General features: G+C 39.0%; 1 protein-coding gene across 1 annotated transcript in view; it reads left to right on the forward strand.

Annotated features, from left to right (window-relative positions):
• ADGRG2 (adhesion G protein-coupled receptor G2) overlaps window positions 1–20750 on the forward strand; it is a 78264-nt gene extending 57514 nt beyond the window's left edge. Inside the window, exons 15-27 of the mRNA XM_084841748.1 lie at window positions 82–274; window positions 971–1127; window positions 2394–2537; window positions 2648–2770; window positions 4216–4261; window positions 4363–4466; window positions 6122–6246; window positions 8214–8482; window positions 10808–10907; window positions 11623–11906; window positions 12324–12425; window positions 16854–17006; window positions 17958–20750. Coding sequence (XP_084697874.1) covers window positions 82–274; window positions 971–1127; window positions 2394–2537; window positions 2648–2770; window positions 4216–4261; window positions 4363–4466; window positions 6122–6246; window positions 8214–8482; window positions 10808–10907; window positions 11623–11906; window positions 12324–12425; window positions 16854–17006; window positions 17958–18142 — 1985 coding nt within the window. The 3' untranslated portion in view covers window positions 18143–20750. The remainder of the gene's footprint in view (window positions 1–81; window positions 275–970; window positions 1128–2393; window positions 2538–2647; window positions 2771–4215; window positions 4262–4362; window positions 4467–6121; window positions 6247–8213; window positions 8483–10807; window positions 10908–11622; window positions 11907–12323; window positions 12426–16853; window positions 17007–17957) is intronic.
• Window positions 20751–21214: the final 464 nt, after the last annotated feature.

Here is a 21214-nt window from a genome sequence, read left to right on the forward strand (position 1 = left end):
CCATATAATGCTTCATTTTGTTGTTTTACACCCTTACATTCAGATAACATGTGTTGCTTTTCTTTCCTCAATCTCTTGCAGAACAAACATATCACAGCCAGCCCACTACCACTAGTACTAATGCCCCAAACATAAACATTGAGAACATAGTTTCTCAGCTGGAGGGCAACTTGACTGCAGAAACAATAGCCCCATCCCTTGCAAGTGCAATGCTGGACAGCGTTAGTAGACTCCTAAACATGTCCCAGTCACAGATATCTCCAGTGTCTAAAAGGTACGCCTCTTTGTAATTTAAAGAACATTTGTGCTTCTCATTCTGATAAGGTTTTATTTGTTGTTTGTGATCCCAATATTGTCAGCCATAATTTTATATTTGATTTCTCTATATAAAATCTTTTTATTGACACAAGCATTTTGCTGCCACAGATGAGTAGAGGGTCTTTTCTGGAAGCCTAAAACACTCCAAGCAAACTAAGGTTGAAATCCACTTTATTTTCTCCACTGATGGAACTGCTTCCATCAGCAGAACTGGGAGGAGGCAATTTTCTCTGTTCCCTGCATGCCCTCAAAATCTGCTCCAGATAGTTGCAAGACCCACTAGAACAGATTTGTGGGCTGGAGAGGGCTGCAGGGGGAAGGAGAGAGGGAGAAAGTCCCATTGTGTGAATGGACATCCACTTGTACAGCATTGGTGTCCACCCTAAGTAATTTGATTATAGGCTACAAAACGTTGAACTTCACCTGACCTTCTGAAGTAAAGTGGATTAAAAAGCCAGATAAAGATTTTTACTCAGCAAAATTGAACTTAAGTCTCAGTTGTCATTTCTAATGGTACATTTTCACTGGAATTTACCTAGTGATTTTTAAGCGATGCAAGTGAAGCTAGTTTTTTATGAAATGGTTATACTTTTTCTAACCAATTAGGAGATGAGACAGCACAATGTAATCTTCTGTATTTTTACCTTAATAGAATAATAAAAATAGTGGATGCAATTGGCTTAAAACTGAACTTCTCGACAGAATCCATTAATTTGACTTCCCCTGCCTTGGCTCTGGCTGCCTTGAAAGTCAATAGCAGTTCCTTTAGCAGTGTTTCTTTTGCTATTAAGGATTCCTCAGACCTTCAGGTAAGACCATTTTCTGTTGTTTATTTTTTTCTTGTTTGAAACCTCCCTCTGAAAATGGGATTTTGAACATATGGGGTTGTATCCAATGTTAGTCCAATTTAAGCCCCATTCATTTCATTGGGTCTTCTTTAAGTAGGACTAACGTTGGATACAACCCATGGCTTGAGTTTGAAGTCAGATACACACAGAATGAAAATGAAAATGTAAGATTTAACTTTGCACATTTTTTTAGTTAACAGTGAAGTCCTATACATACCCACTCAGAGGTGGGTTCAATGGGACTTACTTTAGGATTACAGCCTAAATTTGCTTAAATTTATAGTCGTGAGCATTTGAATTTTAAAAAATCTATAAGGGCACCAAATTTTCACCAGTACCATCTTCCCACTTAAACTCATCTATCTGTCCCTCAAAAAGCTGCTTCTGAGGATTGGAGGACCATCTGTATCAGAATGGGAGGGGTGTGGAAGGCTGAAGTAGTAGCTTATTTTTCTAAATTGAAATGTGAGGTTTTTAATCAGTCTCCTGATGTCACTTTTCAAACCTTTTACATTATCTGATGAATACTGTTGATGAATATTCAGGTGAAGGGTGCTGTTGCATTCATGTCCTGCTTGTGAGTTTCCCATGTACAGTTGGTTGGCCACTGTGTGAACAGAATGCTGGACTAGACAGACCTTAGTCTGATCCCACATGGCTCTTCTTATGTTCTTATGTACTGCTGTAATTGATTCCTTTATCTTGCAGTTTGCTGCCATGCATCTGTCTATCATGCATCTGTCTATTCACATGCATTCTTTTCAGAGAAGGAAATAGAATAAATAGGTGCTTATGTTTTCTGTAAATGTTAGAAGTAAGATGAAATAACAATAGAGACTTGGTATCTGTAATTGCCGCTAGGGAAGAGATGGGAAAGGAAACAAATTTTATCATTTTCAAAAGAAATCTATGTATCATTTATTAGGACCTGGAACAGGGTTTAAATCTGTACAATGTTAATGGTACATGTGAATTTATCTGTGGACTTTTCACCAGTTAGACTGAATGAGCCTGAAGAGGGAACTGGTTCTTCTGCCATAGAAATGTTGCTTCTCTCTGTTGTGGAGAAGCTCATTTCGGTCTCTTAAATACCAGTAGTGTATTAGTGTAGTAGTGTTTAATAATAAATAGTGCCATTTGCAACCACAGCTACAGACTACACTATAATAGCACAGTGCTTACGGTCTAATTTTAAAATTATTTTATCTACTTTTTTTTAAAAAAAAGGTTTTTCTTGGAACTGAAGAGCCTACAAATAGTGTTGGAGCCATCACACTTCCATCATCAATAATGACAAATTTGTCATCTGAAGATAAGCATCAGGCTTCAAGAATTACATTTAACTTTTTTGGGAAGACAACTCTCTTCCAGGTAATTTTTATGCATTCAAAACATATATGATATTTTAACTTTAGTGTATTATTTCTGGCAATAGATTTTAATCCAGTCAATTAATATGCGTGTGTGTGTATATTTTCCAGGATCCCTCACTGAAAAATGTGTCTCTGATCAGCCATGTTATATCATCAAGTGTTGCAAATCTCACAGTTAGCAACCTGAAGACAAATGTTACTGTCACCCTACAAAATGCCAGGCCTAGTCAGGTACAAAAGGAATTCAGGCATTTCACAGGCTACTGTTGCATTTATAGTATTTAGACTAATCAGGTATCACTGTATTACTGCTTCATTGCATGTGTTAAGAGTTTCTCACTTACCTGAACACCTGTATGGTCTTGATTGTTTAATCTTCCTGAATATTCCTAATTTTGTGAAAATTTTTAATTTTCTATTACTATGTAATGTCTTAAATATATCTAGGAAGATCCTTATGAGTGTGACTACTGAAGCTATCTTTTCCATATTTGCATACCATGTTTTTATCAACATGAGGGAACAACAGGGAGGAAGCTTTGCGTTTGCTGCAAAAAGGGGCTTGTTGCTTTTGTACATGCTGCAGTTGCATGCACTCAAAGGATCAATGTTTGTGTGCACTCCCCAGGTGTGTGTGCATAAAATTTTTGTGGTTTCTTGACTTCACACTGCCATCTCCCCCAGGCCCTTTCAACTCACTGCAGTCAAGAGAAGGAGGAGGCAACCTCAGCTTCTCAGTGGAGCGCCCTTTCCCACTGAGAACAGCACTGGGACTACAGGTGCCACTGAGAAGAAGCACACTGAGACTACATGTCCCGTGTCCCCAGTGGGAAAGAGACACTATTCATGTCAATCAATTTATGATGAAGGCCCTTCTTTGGATGTGATATGTATCACTTTCCTGCCATGGGATGCTGGGTGTGTACTCCAAGAGTGCTCCTTGGCAGTGCCACTGCCTCCTCTTTCTGCCCTGGGTAAGTTGAAAGGACCCTGGGGAACAGAGGAAGAGGGACACAGCTGTGGAGGTGGTGAAGATGTGGGTTGAGCAAGACCCTTCTTGTTATTCTAGCACCAGTAGTAATGTTAGTCCAGGTCAAAGGCAATAGAAATACCGTTCATATAGTTCTGCTTGCTTTTGGCTGTGACTGTTACTGTTCAATACATATTTAGTGCTTGGCACAGAGCACAGAAATGACATGGTCTTTTCATAAAGAACTTGTAATTTACATGAAATATGCAAGTTAAAAAAAGAACCACAGGGACTGATAAAAGAATAAGAAGGAGGTGAAGGAGGATTAGATAGTAGTTAGAGGAGCAGACAAGGAAAGGCTATGGTGTTTCATAGAAAGGCTATGGAACCGATTTATCTATATGTAAGCAAAGTTACTTTTAAGAATTAATATATTTTATTCCAAATAAACAAGCATCAAAATTAATTTATCATTCAATCCATTTTCAATTACCTTCCAAATACGTATGATTCCTACCTTCCCAACTCATAATAATTATTCCAAAACGCAATAAATGGATGCCATTTCACAAAGAGATCAGTTTGTTTTCTAAAATCAGACCAACAAGTTACTTTTTGTTTTAATGTATCATTCATCATATAGTATTAGTTTAGCTTCAAAGTAACTTCAAGATATGTAAATTGCCTTATTCTTCTCTCCAAACAGGAGAATCTGACTGTCAGATGTGCCTTCTGGGACTTCAGTAAAAATGGTATGCCTGCATAGTCATGCCTTTGTACTTGTATTAACTTTATAGTAATTTAACATTGTTCCAGTTCTATTTTGATAATGGAAGCTTTTAATTTCTGGCAGGTGGCAAAGGTGGCTGGTCCTATGAAGGCTGTGAAGTTAGAGAGAGAAAAACAAATGAAACAGTCTGTAGCTGCAATCACCTCACAAGCTTTGGAGTTTTACTGGTAATATTTGTACTACATGAACAAAAGCTGTATAGCAGCTCCTTATTTCCCCTAGGTTTTGAAGGTGGTTTGCCCTGTGGCATGGAGGCAGGGGCAAAGTCAAAAGCCCCCCCTTGGGCGGGTAGTTAATTTCAAGTTTTTTTGGATTGTGCTTATAGTACTTGGATTGTGCTTTGATTTCTGTCTAAATCTCAAGATCCTTCATGCATGGGAGACAGAGACAGGGGCCCAGTGGAGATGTACATTTCTCAGTTTATTAAGACAAGATTTGCACAAACCTCATGCCCATACACTCCACCCTTGCGCTGCCTCCTCTCTCCTTCATTCTTGGCATGCTGTGGTTGAAGACTTCTTAAGTTGATTGAACATTGCTTCCCATTATATAAGAACTGGGAAACTAGAGATACCAGAATAGGAAGAAACTGGGATGTTAATCCAACCTCAAACTATATTTTGAAGATCTGAGCTTATTCCGATTCTGGTAGTCATTGTGTGGAATCCGTTCTCTGTGTGTTTCTTATATTCTTAGGTGCCATTCGTTCCACTGTCCATTCACAGACAGATTCAAATTGGGGGTGGGGGGATATGAAAAAATATGCAAAAAATTATAGTATAAGTTTTGCCACAATTTGTGTAAATTTCTTTAGTACGTAACTTTTCGTATACTTCCCCCCATTCCATCCAGTTCCCATGAGCAGAGAAAACACAAAAAAGAGTGCTACATGGAGGCTGAAGAGAGACTGGAGATGTATTAAGCATTAAAAAAATTATATATTGGTTTATTTTTAAAATAATAACACCGTATATGTTTCCTTGGTGTAAACTTCCATATTTTCCAATGAATAAATTTGTGTAAATTTAAGGAAAAAATGGTCAAAGTCCACAGAGTCCGTGCAGCCCAAAGAGGCTGACTTGCTGCTGAATCTGTGGGTCAAATTCAAAGAAATCTGTACTCATTTTAATCCATCTCGGATTTCTCCAGCATTCCTTCTTATCACTAATGACATTGTGTTAACATAAACCAGTGCATGTACAATGTAACTAGTGCAATAGGGAAAAGTGCCAATGCACTGCTGAAATTTGGCGGCAGATAACTTTTTCCCGTTGCAATAGTTCCAATGCACAACCATCGGTTTATACTAGCATAACACCATTAGCACTGGGACACCATTGAATACTACCCATAGTTTCCTGATTTGGATGTAACATTGAATTATGGTTAACTCAGGAAGTCTTCAGTTGCAGCATGCTGAGAAGGGAAGCAGTGGCTTGAAGACGATATGCATATGTATACAACTTGTGTATACCTCAGCTTAAGTAACCAATATATGTATGTCTTGAAAACCTTCCAGAGAGTTTTGGCTAATGGGCGGTATAGAAATTGAGTGAGTGAGTGAGTGAGTGAGTGAGTGACTGACTGACTGACTGACTGACTGAATATGCAAATTGGGCAAGAGAGATTAAGCTAGGAAAACCAAGGTGGATGTTATAATGTCTTAAAAGTACAGACACACACAGCATCTTTTAGCAATGATTTGTTTAGAAATGCTATATACTCAACTGAAGTTTTGATTGTTCTGGTTTTATCACTTATATAGGCTGTGCTTTTTAAACACATTTTCTTAGTTTAAAAAATATTTCTGTTTCCTTTTCAGGATTTATCAAGGAACACCACTATACCTCCCATCCAAGTGCTAATTCTAACTTTCATCACCTACATAGGTTGCGGCCTTTCAGCCATTTTTCTTTCTGTTACCCTTGTTACATATATTGCATTTGAGTAAGCACCTGCTCTTTTTAAATTATATTATGTTAGATATTATTTTATGTAGCTTAAATATAGGCATAATCAAACTGAAGGACATCATATCACATCAAAGGACATCACTATTTTGTTTTACCTGAGACAGAAGTTCAGTTAAAGCATGGCTAAAAAGTGAAGCCCTAGATTAGAATACCGTTTTGTTTAGCTGGAAGGCAAACATAGAAATCTTCAGTCCGTCAAACTGAAGGACATCTTACCACATTGAGGGCACAATCCTTTAGAGATAGACAGGTGTCTCCGACCTTCCCTGAACTCAGAGGCGACCACCTATCCAATGCAGGGCGGAAGCAGCACGGAGGAGAGGATTCCCACTGTGCTGCAGCCGCCCTGCACGTTGCGTTAGACACACATTTTCGTGTGTCCAAGTGCGGCTTCAGAGAGGGGGCGGGAACATCTAAAACAGCTTCTGTGGTCTCCTCCCATCTCTGCCCGCAGGAACACCCTGTTTTCACCCCTCCGTGCTTCGTGTTACGAGCACAGATGTGGCGGTGGTGTGGTTCTTTCTGCCCCGGCTACAAGGGGGCAGGGGAAGGGCAGGGAGTACGGTTTCTCTAAAATCTATGAGTTTGTAGCACTGTCTGTGAGCTCATAGCTGGGAAACTAAAAAAAATCCTATCTCCCCCAGACGCTGACATAGGATTGCTCTCTGAAGATGTCAATATTCTGGGAGAGAATTTCATATAAAAATAGCTAAAAAGTAAAACCAACTTGGATTATAACACAGCTTTGCCGCTAAAGAGCAATCTATCAAATATGATGGTATACATTTTTAAAAATAGAAAATCAGAGTATCCCAGAATGGTCATCTCAAGAGTCAGTGACATATATGAAGGAACGCCTTGCACAAATTTCATGGCAGATGGCAGCCTTCCCCAACTTGGTGCCCTCCAGACGTGTTGGACAACAGCACACATAATCTCTAGCCAGCACAACCATGAGGAATGTTGGTTGGGGCTGATGGGAATTGTAGTCCAACACATCTGGAGGGCACCAGGTTGGGAAAAGCAGCTATATAGCATACCTTTCTGGACTGCTTTGATTACAAAATATTGCCCCTAAACAGCAACCGATGTGACCTGGTAATCTGCTTCCTTTTCTAACTGACACACACAACTCCCCTCCTCCCCACAATCCACTTCCTGTTTCTCATTTCTCTTCTATCATATTCCTTATTTTCCTGCTTATCTGATTGAAAACAGGAGATATAGAAAACAAAAGAAGACTGGATATTCAGTAATTCCATACAGGCCCAAGATTGTAACAATTCTCTCCAATAGTTCTATATCACCCAAGGGGAAAATATGTCTTTTCCCCCAAAAAACACCAAAAATATCCTAATTTTAGTTATATAGCAAAAGTTTATTTATTATTTATTTTATAATCTCTTTCATTTGTATTTGTATTCACTGTTATTGATAATGAAAAATCTTGATTCATTACTGATAAAAGCACATTTTAAATGCACTGATTACATTTGACTTTCCTGTTTTAGAATTTTCAGATTTCTTGGGGAATTGCTATTTTATGCCTTTTTAAGCTACTATAAGATTTACTGCTAAATGAATATTTCTAATATTATCTTTTGTGACTTGGAAGTGTTCTATTTAAAAGGCAAACCTTCATAATGTGTAACATTTTCTTATGACTAAAGAACACATCCGTTCAAACTTAGCACAGCAAATAGGAAATAATGATAACATGAACACCTTTATTAACTACTATTTCAGCTAGAAATCAATAAGATTTCACCTACATATATGGTGCCTGAACTGCATTTGTTAAAGGTTTCAATTTGTGTCTCAAATGGCCCATTTATAAATAAAGATGCAATTAATATTGCCTGCATCGGTGTTTATTGTTTACAGACATAATATTTAAGAAAAGTGACAGCTTAATAGTATTTTATTTATTTGCTTTTATAGGAAAATCCGAAGAGATTATCCTTCTAAAATCCTGATTCAGCTTTGTGTTGCGTTACTTTTACTGAACCTCGTTTTCCTCCTGGATTCCTGGATTGCTCTGTATAATATCAAAGGATTGTGCATTTCAGTTGCTGTATTTCTTCATTATTTCCTTTTGGTTTCTTTCACTTGGATGGGCCTTGAAGCCTTCCACATGTATCTTGCCCTTGTCAAAGTGTTCAATACCTATGTTAGGAAATACATCCTAAAATTCTGCATTGTTGGCTGGGGTAGGTATAACTTTTTATTTATTTATATTTGAAATGGGTACTATATGCCTAATTTGCTTAGTAGGATAAAGGGCCATCTACATACAGAACTAGTGCTTTGGATTGAGACTTATTTGTGGTTAGAGTAGACCCACTGAAATCCCTGGGACAAGTTAGTTATGACCAGCTTAAGTCCCTTTGATTTCAGTAGATCTACTCTAAGCATGAATAAGTCTGGATCCAACCCAGTGTGGATAGTGTGTTTGCATTGGATCAGGATCCAGGAAGACCTACATCCAAATCACTTTCAGCCATGATACACAACCTAGCTGTAGCAAGGCACTATCTCTCTGCTTAACCTACCACATTGTGTTGTTGCAAGAATAAAATAAGGCAATTCTATGTATGTCCTAGTGATGCTTGGTGAAATTTTATATAATGGGCTCATTATATGAATGTTAACTGCTTGTAATACTTGTTTTTATTACATGTTAGGCTCCAGAAATTAGCTCTTACTCTGTAATTCATAAATAGACTATATTGAGTTGATGTCCCGTTCTTGTGGCTGCATAGTCAACATTCATCAGATTAGGACAATAGCCACTTGATTACTTCAACAAAAATAGCCTTCTTTGATGGCCGATTCCAGAAGGTGGTACTGGGGGATTATTGCCTTGTCCCTTGGCAGTCATGTCATGGGGTGCCACAGGACTCCATTTTATCCCCCATGCTGTTCAACATCTACTGGGGGAGGTTATCTGGAAACATGGACTGAGGTGTCATCAATATGCAGAGGACACCCAGCTCTATCTCTCCTTTTCATCAAATCCAGGTAAGGCAGTGGGCATTCTGAACCAGTGCCTGGGTGCAATAATGAACTGGATGAAGGCCAATAAACTGAGAATCCAGACAGGACGGAGGTATTGTTAGTGGATGGTTCGTCTGCCCGGCTAAGTGACTTTCATCCTGTTCTGGGGGGGTTGCACTCCCCCCAAAAGGATCAGGTTCATAGTTTGGGGGTGCTCTTGGATCCAGAGCTGTCACTCAAGGCACAGGTGGACTTGGTGGCATGGAGCACCTTTTATCAGCTTGGGCTGATATACGAATTATGTTCCTATCTCAACAGAGATAGCCTAGCTACAGTTATCCATGTTCTGATGACCTCTCATTTCGATTACCGCAATGCGTGTGGGGCTGCCTTTGAAAATGATCCAGAAACTTCAGCTGGTCCAAAATAGGGCAGTGAGACTATTAATGGGGACCGGCCAACATGATTATATTATGCCAGTACTCTTTCATCTGCACTTGCTGCCAATCCATTTCCAGTCCTGATTCAGAGTGCTGGTACTAACATTCGGAGTCCTAAATGGCTTGGGGCCAGGCTACCTGAAGGATCGTCTCCTCCCATATACACCTGCCTGGACCCTAAGATTAGCTTCAGCAGTCATCCTCTGGGAGCCTGTGCCAAGGGAAGCGAGGTGGATAGCTACTAGGAGGAGGGCCATTTCTACAGTGGTACCCCAGTTGTGGAATTAGTTTCCCACAGAGGTTTGCCTGGCACCTACGTTGTGCTCATTTCAGTGCCAGGTGAAGACCTTTTTATTCTCTCAGGCGTTTTAGTTTTTTAGTTTGTTTTTATCTGGTACTGTATTTTAAATTTCTTGCTGCTAGCTTCTGTCTGATTATTTTATTTTCGTATTGTAGTTTTAAACTTTTATATTGTATTTTATCTATATTGTAGTTTTGTATTTATCATTTTAATTGTTGTGAACCGCCCACAGAGCTTCAGCTATTGGGCTGTATAAACATGTGATAAAAAACTCCCTGGCACATTTTTGGTTATTTTAGCTACTCCTGCTTACAGGAGCACTAGCACGCTGCTTGTTACTGATAAGCCAGAATTATCAGCAATTTTGGCTTAGCATTTTGTGTGAATGCAGCCAATGTATCTGAAGAGCTCTGGACTTCTGAAATGAGCTGTGCAAATGCTTATTATAGTCGTTATACATAGTGGGTTGAATACAAAGTCTGAGCGGAACATGGCTTAAACAGTAGGGGCTTCTTGACTCCTCCCCTCCACTAAAGCTCCTGCATAGACCCCCAAATGCTATTCCTGAGGGTTGATGAACCATCTGGAATAGCCTGGGATATGGCACAAGGGTGCTGCAGAAGGATGGGGAATGGGAGGAATTCACCAGGGCTGCCTTGTACACGCATAAGTGCTTTTCTGCTGGCACTAGACATCTCTGGATCCAAGCCAATGGTTCTCATTGCGAGCTTATTAGTAGCTTAATTATGCATGTTTTCTATTCTCCCCAAACTATGTGATAGCTTTTTATCTTTCAGGAGTACCAGCAGTAATTGTAGCCATTGTATTGGCAATATCACCACATAACTATGGATCTGGATCATATGGAAAGTTTCCCAATGGGTCATCTGATGAATTGTAAGTCAAAAACAGGCAAATGTTAAGAGTGTTCATTTAAGTAGTAACGTATGAGCATGAGTAATTCTTGTTCCTGGTAATGCTGCTTTTTTTTTTTTTTAAGTCCTATGCCCGACATATGACTGTGTTAGGGGCCATGCATAGAAAAACTTGAATGAAAAATTGAAAACTATAAAATGTACTGTATGTGTGTGTGTGAAAATAAAAACAAATTTTAAATGAGGTTTGGTCTTGAGTATCATAAAGAAACAAGATTTATTGCAGGTGTGATTTATCCTCTTCAGATTTACACAATTACGAGGATAGAGAAGGGTAAATTAAATCGGGTTAAAATATGATTAAGCATCTTATTTTAAATCAGTGAATGCAATTTTTGCCTAGTTACTAATATCTGCTGCAATAAAGGTAAAGATGTGCAGAGCTTTAATCAGAATTGAAGTCTACAGTCATGATCAAGAGAGTACGGCATGGAGCAGTAGAGGCTGGTGGCTCCGATTTCGCTGGTGCTGTGAATCCATTCTGGGTTTCAGTCAAAAGCAGCAAGAACTCTAAAGGAGCTATCCAAGATGCTGAACCATATCCCCAAAGTAGGGTGAAGGAGAGAGTGGAGAGCCTCGAATTGTGCATGGAACTAACCTATGCCTTTTAGTTTTCAGTATGTTTAGAATACTGACTGATGCTTTCCTTTTCATCTCAATTTTTTTGTATTTTTTAGCTGCTGGATTAACAATAACATTATCTTTTACATCACCGTTGTGGGATACTTCTGCACAATATTCTTGTTGAATATCAGCATGTTTATAGTAGTGCTAATTCAGCTTTGCAGAATCAAAAAGAAAAAGCAACTTGGTACCCAGCGAAAAACCAGTATTCAAGATCTCAGGAGTGTTGCTGGCCTTACATTCTTATTAGGAATTACTTGGGGATTTGCCTTTTTTGCATGGGGTCCCGTAAATCTTATATTTATGTATCTTTTTGCCATCTTTAACACCTTGCAAGGTATGTACTTTTTAAAAAAATATCTTGTATTAATGTGTAATGAACAGAATAATTCTAGCGATACACAAAAAGCATTCTTTAACATAAACATCGTACAACATTTAAAGAAGCCATGTAATAGTTCTGAATTTCACTACTGTAATATTTAAGACAGCGTAACAGTCAATCCTTTTGAAAACATTATGGAAAAATCATTTAAATAAATATGGCGTCAATGCAGCTAGGACATCATAATTAGGGAGTAAGTTTCTGTACCTATAAACTAGTTGTGTAAGTTTATAAAAAAAATGCAGACTCTATCAAATGCATTCTTTTATAAACTTTATAAAGTATATAGATTCAGGGATATTAAAAATATAAGAAAATCTCAGACTAAAAATTCAGTGCCTTCTTTAAACTTGTAACTTTATTTTGCAGGATTTTTCATTTTTATCTTCTACTGTGTAGCAAAGGAGAATGTTCGCAAGCAGTGGAGAAGATATCTGTGTTGTGGAAAATACAGGCTGGCTGAAAATTCTGGTAAATATTATAATATTATTTGAAGTTACACGGTGTACAGCTACAGTTTGCTGGATCCAAAAGTGCCTTGCTTAATGGAAAAGTACTTCTGTTCTTGTGCAGGGCAGTCCCCAGTTCTGCTGATTCTCCCTTCCACTGCTCCGCTTCCCATACTATTCCAAAGGGTCCCTCAACACTCACAAGTGGCTTTTCAGGGAGTGCAGTGGGGAGCCTGAGAATAGGAAACAACTGCTACAGAAGCAGAGTTCTGCTCATGCTTTTTGTAAATGAGATGGGATCCATTTTTCATTGTTGCCAAATAAAATTGCCAATAGATGTCAAACCAATTTTTTCCCAGCAGTTGTTGTTGTTGTTGTTCAGTCGTTCGTGACCTCATGGACCATAGCACGCCAGGCCTTCCTGTCCTCCGCGCTCTCCCGGAGTGTGCTCAAGTTCATATTCATTGCATCGGTGATGCTTCCTAGCCATCTCATCCTCTGCCGTCTCCTTCTTCTTTTGCCTTCAATCTTTCCCAGCAACAGGGTCTTTTCCAGGGAGTTTTCTCTTCGCATTAGGTGGCCAAAATATTGGAGCTTCAGCTTCAGTATCTGTCCTTCCAATGAGCACTCAGGGTTGATTTCCTTTAGGATGGACTGATTTGACCTCCTTGCAGAGCAGGAGACTCGTAAGAGTCTTCTCCAGCCACAACTCTTCGAAAGCATCAATTCTTCGGCGCTCAGCCTTCCTTATAGTCCATCTCTCACAGCCATATGTTACTACTGGGAAAACCATAGCTTTGATTAGACGGACCTTTGTCGGCAAGGTGATGTCTCTGCTTCTTACTATGCTGCCTAGGTTTGCCATAGCTTTCCTCCCAAGGAGCAAGCATCTTTTAATTTCATGGCTACAGTCACCGTCTGCGGTGATCTTGGAGCCCAAGAAAATAAAATCTGTCACTGCTTCCATTTCTTCCCCTTCCATATGCTAGGAAGTGGTGGGGCCAGATGCCATGATCTTCGTTTTTTTCATGTTGAGTTTCAAACCAGCTTTTGCACTCTCCTCTTTCACCCTCAACAAGAGGCTCTTTAGATCCTCTTCGCTTTCTGCCATTAGGGTAGTATCATCTGCGTATCTGAGGTTGTTGATAATTCTCCCGGAAATCTTAATTCCGACCTGTGATTCATCCAACCAGGCGTTTCTCATGATGTACTCTGCATATAAGTTAAATAAGCAAGGTGACAATATGCAGCCTTGTACTCCTTTCCCAATTTTGAACCAGTCGGTTGTTCCATGTCTGGTTCTTACTGTTGCTTCTTGACCCTCGTACAGGTTTCTCAGGAGACAGGTAAGGTGGTCTGGTACTCCCATCTTTTTCAGAATTTGCCACAGTTTGTTGTGATCCACACAATCAAAGGCTTTAGCATAGTCAATGAAGCAGAAATAGATGTTTTTCTGGAATTATCTTGCTTTCTCCATGATCCAGCAAATGTTGGCCATTTGATCTCTAGTTCCTCGGCCTCTTCGAAACCCAGCTTGTACTTCCGGTAGTTCTCGGTTCACATGCTGCTGAAGCCTAGCTTGTAGGATTTTGAGCATAACCTTGCTGGCATGTGTAATGAACGCAATTGTATGGTAGTTTGAACACTCTTTGGCGTTGCCCTTCTTTGGAATTGGAATGTAAACTGGCCTTTTCCAGTCTTGTGCCCACTGTTGAGCGTTCCAAATTTGTTGGCATATTGAGTGCAGCACTTTAACAGCATCATCTTTTAGGATTTTAAATAGTTCAGCTGGAAGACTGTCATCTCCGCTAGCTTTGTTGTTAGTAATGCTTCCTAAGGCCCACTTGACTTCACTCTCTAGGATGTCCAGCTCAAGTTCAGTGACCGCACTATCATGGCTATCAGGGACATTCAGATCTTTCCTGTATAGTTCTTCTGTGTATTCTTTCCACCTCTTCTTAATCTCATCTGCTTCTGTTAGGTCCCTGCCTTCTTTGTCCTTTTTCATTCCTGTCTCTGCACAAGACGTTCCCTTGAGATCTCCGATTTTCTTGAAAAGATCTCTAGTCTTTCCCATTCTGTTGTTTTCCTCGATTTCTTTGCATTGTTCATTGAAGAAGGCCTTCTTGTCTCTCCTTGCTATTCTCTGGAACTCTGCATTCAGTTGGATATATCTTCCCCTTTCTCCCTTGCTTTTCGCTTCCCTTCTTTCCTCAGCTACTTGTAAAGCCTCATCAGACAGCCACTTTGCTTTCTTGCATTTCTTTTTCTTTGGGATGGGTTTAGTTGCTGCCTCCTGAACAATGTTACGTACCTCCGTCCATAGTTCCTCAGGCACTCTGTCTATCAGGTCTAATCCCTTAAATCTATTCCTCACCACCACTGTATATTCATAAGCGATATGATTTAGGTCATACCTGAATGGTTTAGTGGTTTTCCCTAAGTTCTTCAATTTAAGCTGAAATTTTGCAACAAGAAGCTCATGATCTGAGCCACTGTCAGTTCCAGGTCTTGTTTTTACTGACTGTATGGAGCTTCTCCACCTTTGGCTGCAAAGTACATAACCAATCTGATTTTGATATTGACCATCTGGTGATGTCCATGCGTAGAGTCGTCTCTTGTGCTGTTGGAAAAGAGTGTTTGCTATGATCAGTGTGTTCTCTTGGCAAAACTCTATTAGCCTTTGTCCTGCTTCATTTTGTACACCAAGGCCATTCTTGCCTGTTATCCCGGTGATTTCTTGACTTCCTACTTTAGCGTTCCAATCCCCTATGATGAAAAGGACATCTTTTTTTGGTGTTAGTTCTAGAAGGTGTTGTAGGTCTTCATAGAACCGATCAACCTCAGCTTCTTCGGCCTCAGTGGTTGGGGCATAGACTTGAATTAATGTGATGTTGAATGGTTTGCCTTGGATTCGTACTGAGATCATGCTATCATTTTTGAGATTGTACTCCAGTACTGCTTTTCCCACCCTTTTGTTGACTATGAGTGCTACTCCAGTTCTTCTAAGGGATTCTTGCCCACAGTAGTAGATATAATGGTCACCTGAATTAAATTTGCCCATGCTTGTCCATTTTAGTTCGCTGATTCCCAAGATGTCAATGTTCAATCTTGCCATCTCATGTTTGACCACCTCCAGCTTACCTTGATTCATTGATCTTACATTCCAGGTTCCTAAACAATATTGTTCTTTACAGCATAAGATTTTCTTTTCACCACCAGACACATCCACAACTGAGTGTCCTTTCGGGTTTGGCCCAGCTGCTTCACTCTTTCCGGCGCTACTTGGAAATTCCCTCTCCTCTTCCCCAGTAGTATATTGGACACCTTCTGACCTGAGGGGCTCATCTTCCGGCATCATATCTTTTAGCCTTGTGATATGTTCCATGGGGTTTTCTTGGCAAGAATACTGGAGTGGGTTGCCATGTCCTTCTCCAGTGGACCACATTTTGTCAGAACTCTCCGCCATGACCTGTCCGTCTTGGGTGGCCCTGCACGGCATAGCTTATGGCTTCACTGAGTTACGCAAGCCCCTTCACCACAACAAGGCAGTGATCCATGAAGGGGTTTCCCAACAATATTGATTGCTTATTATTGAAATATACAATTGCACAAAATCACTAACTTTCATTACACAATCACAGAAAGTATTCTACATTTTTGATCAAAGTCAGTGCTAGTTGGCTTAGAAATTGAAGTAGATTAAGAAACAGTGTTATGAAAATGGAATGTTATTAGTGAAGTCAGAGAACTTTGGAATTGCATTTTTAGGGGGCATTATCATTTCACCCCACAGTCTTTAGAGAGGATGTGGATTTTCAGTGTACCATAATGGCCCTTGAATACCCTACATAGAGAATACTCTATGTAGCAATGCATGCATGCCCTGTCCATGCCTTCCATTCTGTGTTGACTCAATGTGTGTTGAGGGAGTGGGATCATAACTTCTGGCCCTGAGCACAGCACGTTCAATGCTACATGAACGTAACTGTACATTCATAGGTTGTTCCGCAGAATCGGAAATGTATGCTATCAGGTTTTCCGACTTCACATAGATAGGGACTATGGATTACAGTTGTACTCATGTAGACCCCATTCATACCTTCCACTGAATGCTGTGGCCAGGTCAGCAGATGTGATCCTGTTGTACACACAAATACACACACACATACAGATTTCAAGATATGAACAGGGCCTCTGTTTCTCAAAAGGTGAAATATGTAATCTACATTTTCTAAATTAGCCTACAGTATCAAGGATGTTATTTATAAAGTTTGACATTTAAAAACAACCAATAATATAAATTCTACAAAATCTGCAAAATGTAGAATTACAAAACCACATGAAATAAGGATTTAAAAATTAGATTCAAGTTTAAATTACATCATTAATTGTGTTTTGAATGGAGTATTAATGTCCATCATTTTCTGTTATCTTTATTCTACTACAGATTGGAGTAGAACTGCTATTAATGGTTTAAAGAAGCAGAATGTTAACCAAGGTGTATCCAGTTCTTCCCATTCCTTACAATCAAACAGTAACTCCACTAATTCCACATCAATGCTAATGAATAATGATTATTCAGTGCATGCAAATGGGAATGGTATGTATGCTAAAATGTTCAACTTTTCAAGCTTTTTTTTTAAATGTGAAGTGGCTGTACACAATAAGAGAAAAAATTGTTACCTATCAATATAGAATCAAAGTGGTAAAAAGTGTTATTTATTCCAACAAGCACTTTATGCATTCTGCTTATGTAGTACAGCAGCACACTTCTTTAACTGTTCCAGTATTTAATGTGAACTGTTCGTAGTAATGTGATGTTCAAAACTATCAAAACTGACCAACGGAAGTTGACTTAATAAAATGGGTGTCTTTTTATTAGCTTAGCTTACATTAGGGTGAATGCAGACTTATTTATACTTGGAGTAGACTCACTGAAATCAATGGGGCTTAAACATGTCATGTCTAACTTAAGTCCTATTGATTTTAATGGTTCTACTCCAAGTATGATTAAATTTGGAATCAACCCTTTGTCTCTTACTCACTAGAATTTAGATAGTGACTAGATAGAAGCAAATACAATAACAATAAATCATTATAGACAATTTACTGAAATTGAATGCAAAAGTAAAAATCCTTGAAATATTATTCAATAACTTCAGATGTTATATTTGATCCTGCTGAAGAACAGAAATCTGTGGGAAAGTTGTTTATATGAAACAGTTCCTTACCAGAGGTGAAACCCTCATTTTCAGAAGATTCACTACTGGGGTTAAAATCCATACGAGGAGCCATTTCCTAGGGACAATTTATATACGACTCTTGATTGGCTTGAGAGCTGATTCCACACGGCAGTGTCTCATATGATTATGAGTTTATGACTCCATACAAATCCTATGTGGAAGGGCCAACACATGATTCCATTTCTTGCCACTGATCATACTGAAAATATAACGTCTGAACTGGGCCTGAGTTCACCAAGGGGGAACTGATCCTGAGGGCCAGTGACATGCCATCGCTGAGTTCTAACAATTTTTTTTTAACACTTCAGGAAATATCACTCGTGAGAAGAATGGTGTTTCTTTCAATGTGCAGAATGGTGATGTTCGGTTTCCTGACTTTTCAGCAAAACAGCTCATATTTCAAGAGAACAATGACACGGGCCATAAAAAATCTTGCATTTCACTGAGAAGGACTTCAAAGAAGGGGACCCTGCACTTTATTGAACCAATGTGACATTTTTAAAAGTCCCCATGGTTTCACACAGTGACTTAACAGGTTTATTTTAACTGTTTTACATAATGTGAGAAGACCAAAAAAAGGACCCTATTTAATATACAATAGGAAAGCTTCAAAGCATTCTTGGCTTGTCACAGAACAGATTCTCAGAGTTTGTATTTTTTCTTTTAATGTTAGTGATATTGAGAAGGTACTTTAGACATAGCATTATGGCTGGAAAACATAACCAGCTTAATTTGTGCTTTATTTAAATGAAAAAAGATAGATTTTAAAAGATCCTTTTACAAGTTCAACGTACAGTTAGGAATAACTCAAAACATTATGCAGTTCTGTTCTGTTAATATAGATAATTGCAAGCTAAACTTTGAGAAGGATGCTTACATTGCCTTTCAAAATAATAATAGGTGATCTCTGTACCTTCCTTTTAATAGGATGTAGCCACAGACATCATAGTATTGTATATAGGTAAAACAGTCTACCTTTGATTATCCTATAACTTTATATTTATTTCTTGTAAATTAAATTTAATATTCCTTTGTATAGAAAAAATAGTTGTGCAGAATTTTGAAGCTTTATTGTAATTATAAATGTGTACAAAGTTAATTATTTCAGTTAACTTGGAATACTTTATAAGTATTTGCATACGGAACTTATACTGTATATGAAATAACTTTAAATGGTCAAGTACAATTTGGGAAGGCATCAAATTGTAAATGGGAATTGTCACTACAGAAGCTTTGACTGCTTGCTGCTTAGTTAGGTTTCTTGTCACAGTTAAGAGCTCTGTATGAAAAGGAGAAAGAACAAGTAAAATTTTAAGACTGTTAGAGGTAAATCTACTACTATTTCTTCCTAGATTGGTCTTATATTATTAAAATAAAACCAATTATATGGGTTGAGGGTTGAAACAGATGCTTCAGGCACTAGGGACCACATGAAATTTGGCAGAGGGATGAATTTCACAGGAAATATCTTCCCCAATTACCACTTTAGAGGGAAAGGGGAGGGCTCAGCCTCCTGTTGCCCCCAAAGCAGCGGTGGGGAGGAATGGTAGTTCCCTTATATTTAAGTGAATATTATTAACTTTTCATCTCTGCTTATGGCTAGCAGCTGTGATAGCCACTTCTGCCAGGGATATTTCCTAGCAGCAGGCAAAAGTGCACATAAGGCATCCATAGTTGGAACCAGTGAGGTGGGTGGAGAGGTTAGGGAAGACCTGGGGACATTTTGACAACCAGTATTTTCCTGCAAAAGTAGGGAAACCATCCCACCCCCTAATTTGTCTCTCAATACAACAGGTGTTTTTCTGCCTAAGACATTATCATTTTAAAAACCTGGGAATGTACAAATGTGAAAACAAATAAGGCAGCCCATGCCTGAAGGCTTATAATCTAATAGACATGACACAAAAGGAAAAAGGGATGGGGAGGGTAAACAAGCAAACTCAGGTACTATTTCTTAAGGTAACACGATTGTTCTTATAATGACCAGCTTGAATGGAGGCAACTCAGGGAGGAGAAGACTCAAATGGCAGCTGGTCTCTCAGCCAAGCTAACTGAATGGATCCTACTGTCCCATCTCTCCTTCAGCTGCAGCCCAGTGGAATGGCTGCTAATAGATGTCAGATCAGGAAGAGGAGGCAGATGACAGATGGGCTCAGACAAGTGATAGAGGTCTTCCTAAGGAGAATGTATGTTCTATGCCACTCTTATTCATCAAGTTTACCTTTCTTCGACTTTATTCATTGTGTGTTAACAATGCCTTAGGAACAATATCTTAAAATAGATGGAAAACACAGGGGCCATTCTCAGAGGAAAAATACTGTGACACAAGTGGATCATACCAATGATGCACACTCTTAACGCAGATATGTAAAGTCATAAGATGCTAGGACCATCATATTTCAATATGAAATATGGATACAGTTGGGACCCTTAAATTTATAAGTATCAGGATCATTACTGGCAACCATCCATAGGGTTTACCCTTGGTTTCTGCAAGGATAATGAGCCAAGATAAAAAAAATGTCTAGCTGCTTCTGTTGTACTGGACACAAGCAAACTGATATTTATATTGCTTCTACCATAAACTGAAATAATACAGTTAGTATTTTTAAAAAATGTTATAGTGGTTTTTCTCTAGCTACATCTTCAGTATGAATGCAAACTTGTGCAGTGGGATATTTTGATGGTGGAGCTGACACCTGACTGGGCTCATTGTCAGATAATCAATTCTTTGTTGGGCATCCGATTATCAAAAAGGCAGTGCTACTCTGCACCCTTCTCTGATCAGTAATTTGCAATCCCCTCTCCTAGCTATGCTTCACCACTCAGTTGGGGCTGGTGGTCATGAGAGCACCAACGGCCCATCTTCCATTTATGCAGCTATGGTATCCCTCACAATCATTAACGTTGAGCCTCAAAAATCTCTTTCTCCAGCCTTCCATCCTGAGTACAGGTAGTAGACCACAAGCATCCTTAGTACACAAACAGCTTGTTCCTAGTTGTAAATTACCATGTATCTGTATGAAGATCATGAAACCAGTGTATGACTTGTAATTGCATATGACTTGTAATTGCATTTTTGTTAATATTTCTGTTGACTGACTGGTAGACTTTGCACATTTTTTTAAAAATTACTCTTCTATTTTTTAAATTTTCAGCAGGATTTAAAAAAAACAAACTTGTAAGGAATTTATATGGTACATGTGCAGATTGTACTCTTCTCTGGTGCCTTCTCAGAAATAGATCTGGATCATCTAGCGTGCCCCATCTCAAAAAATAGCTGTGGGAAAACCCATGCTTGTTTGGGAGCCCATTTTATTAATAAAAACAAACACACATACCCCCGAGAGATGTGGAGCTGACGTCCTGCATCCTTGCCCGATGACTCAGACTCTCAATTCCTTGCTTAGAATTGTATCATATAACAAAAAAACACTGAAAGACCTAAAACAGCCTTCCCTCTGCCGGCTGGGGGATTCTGGGAGCTGAAGTCCAACACATCTTGAGGTCATCAGGTTGGGGAAGGCTGACATAGCAGCCATCATGGAAATAGTGGTAGCTATGC

The sequence above is a fragment of the Heloderma suspectum genome, chromosome 3 (assembly GCF_057233095.1).
Source record: "Heloderma suspectum isolate Gila_16-S chromosome 3, 16-S_ref, whole genome shotgun sequence".
In the NCBI taxonomy this organism is placed as follows: Eukaryota; Metazoa; Chordata; class Lepidosauria; order Squamata; family Helodermatidae; genus Heloderma; species Heloderma suspectum.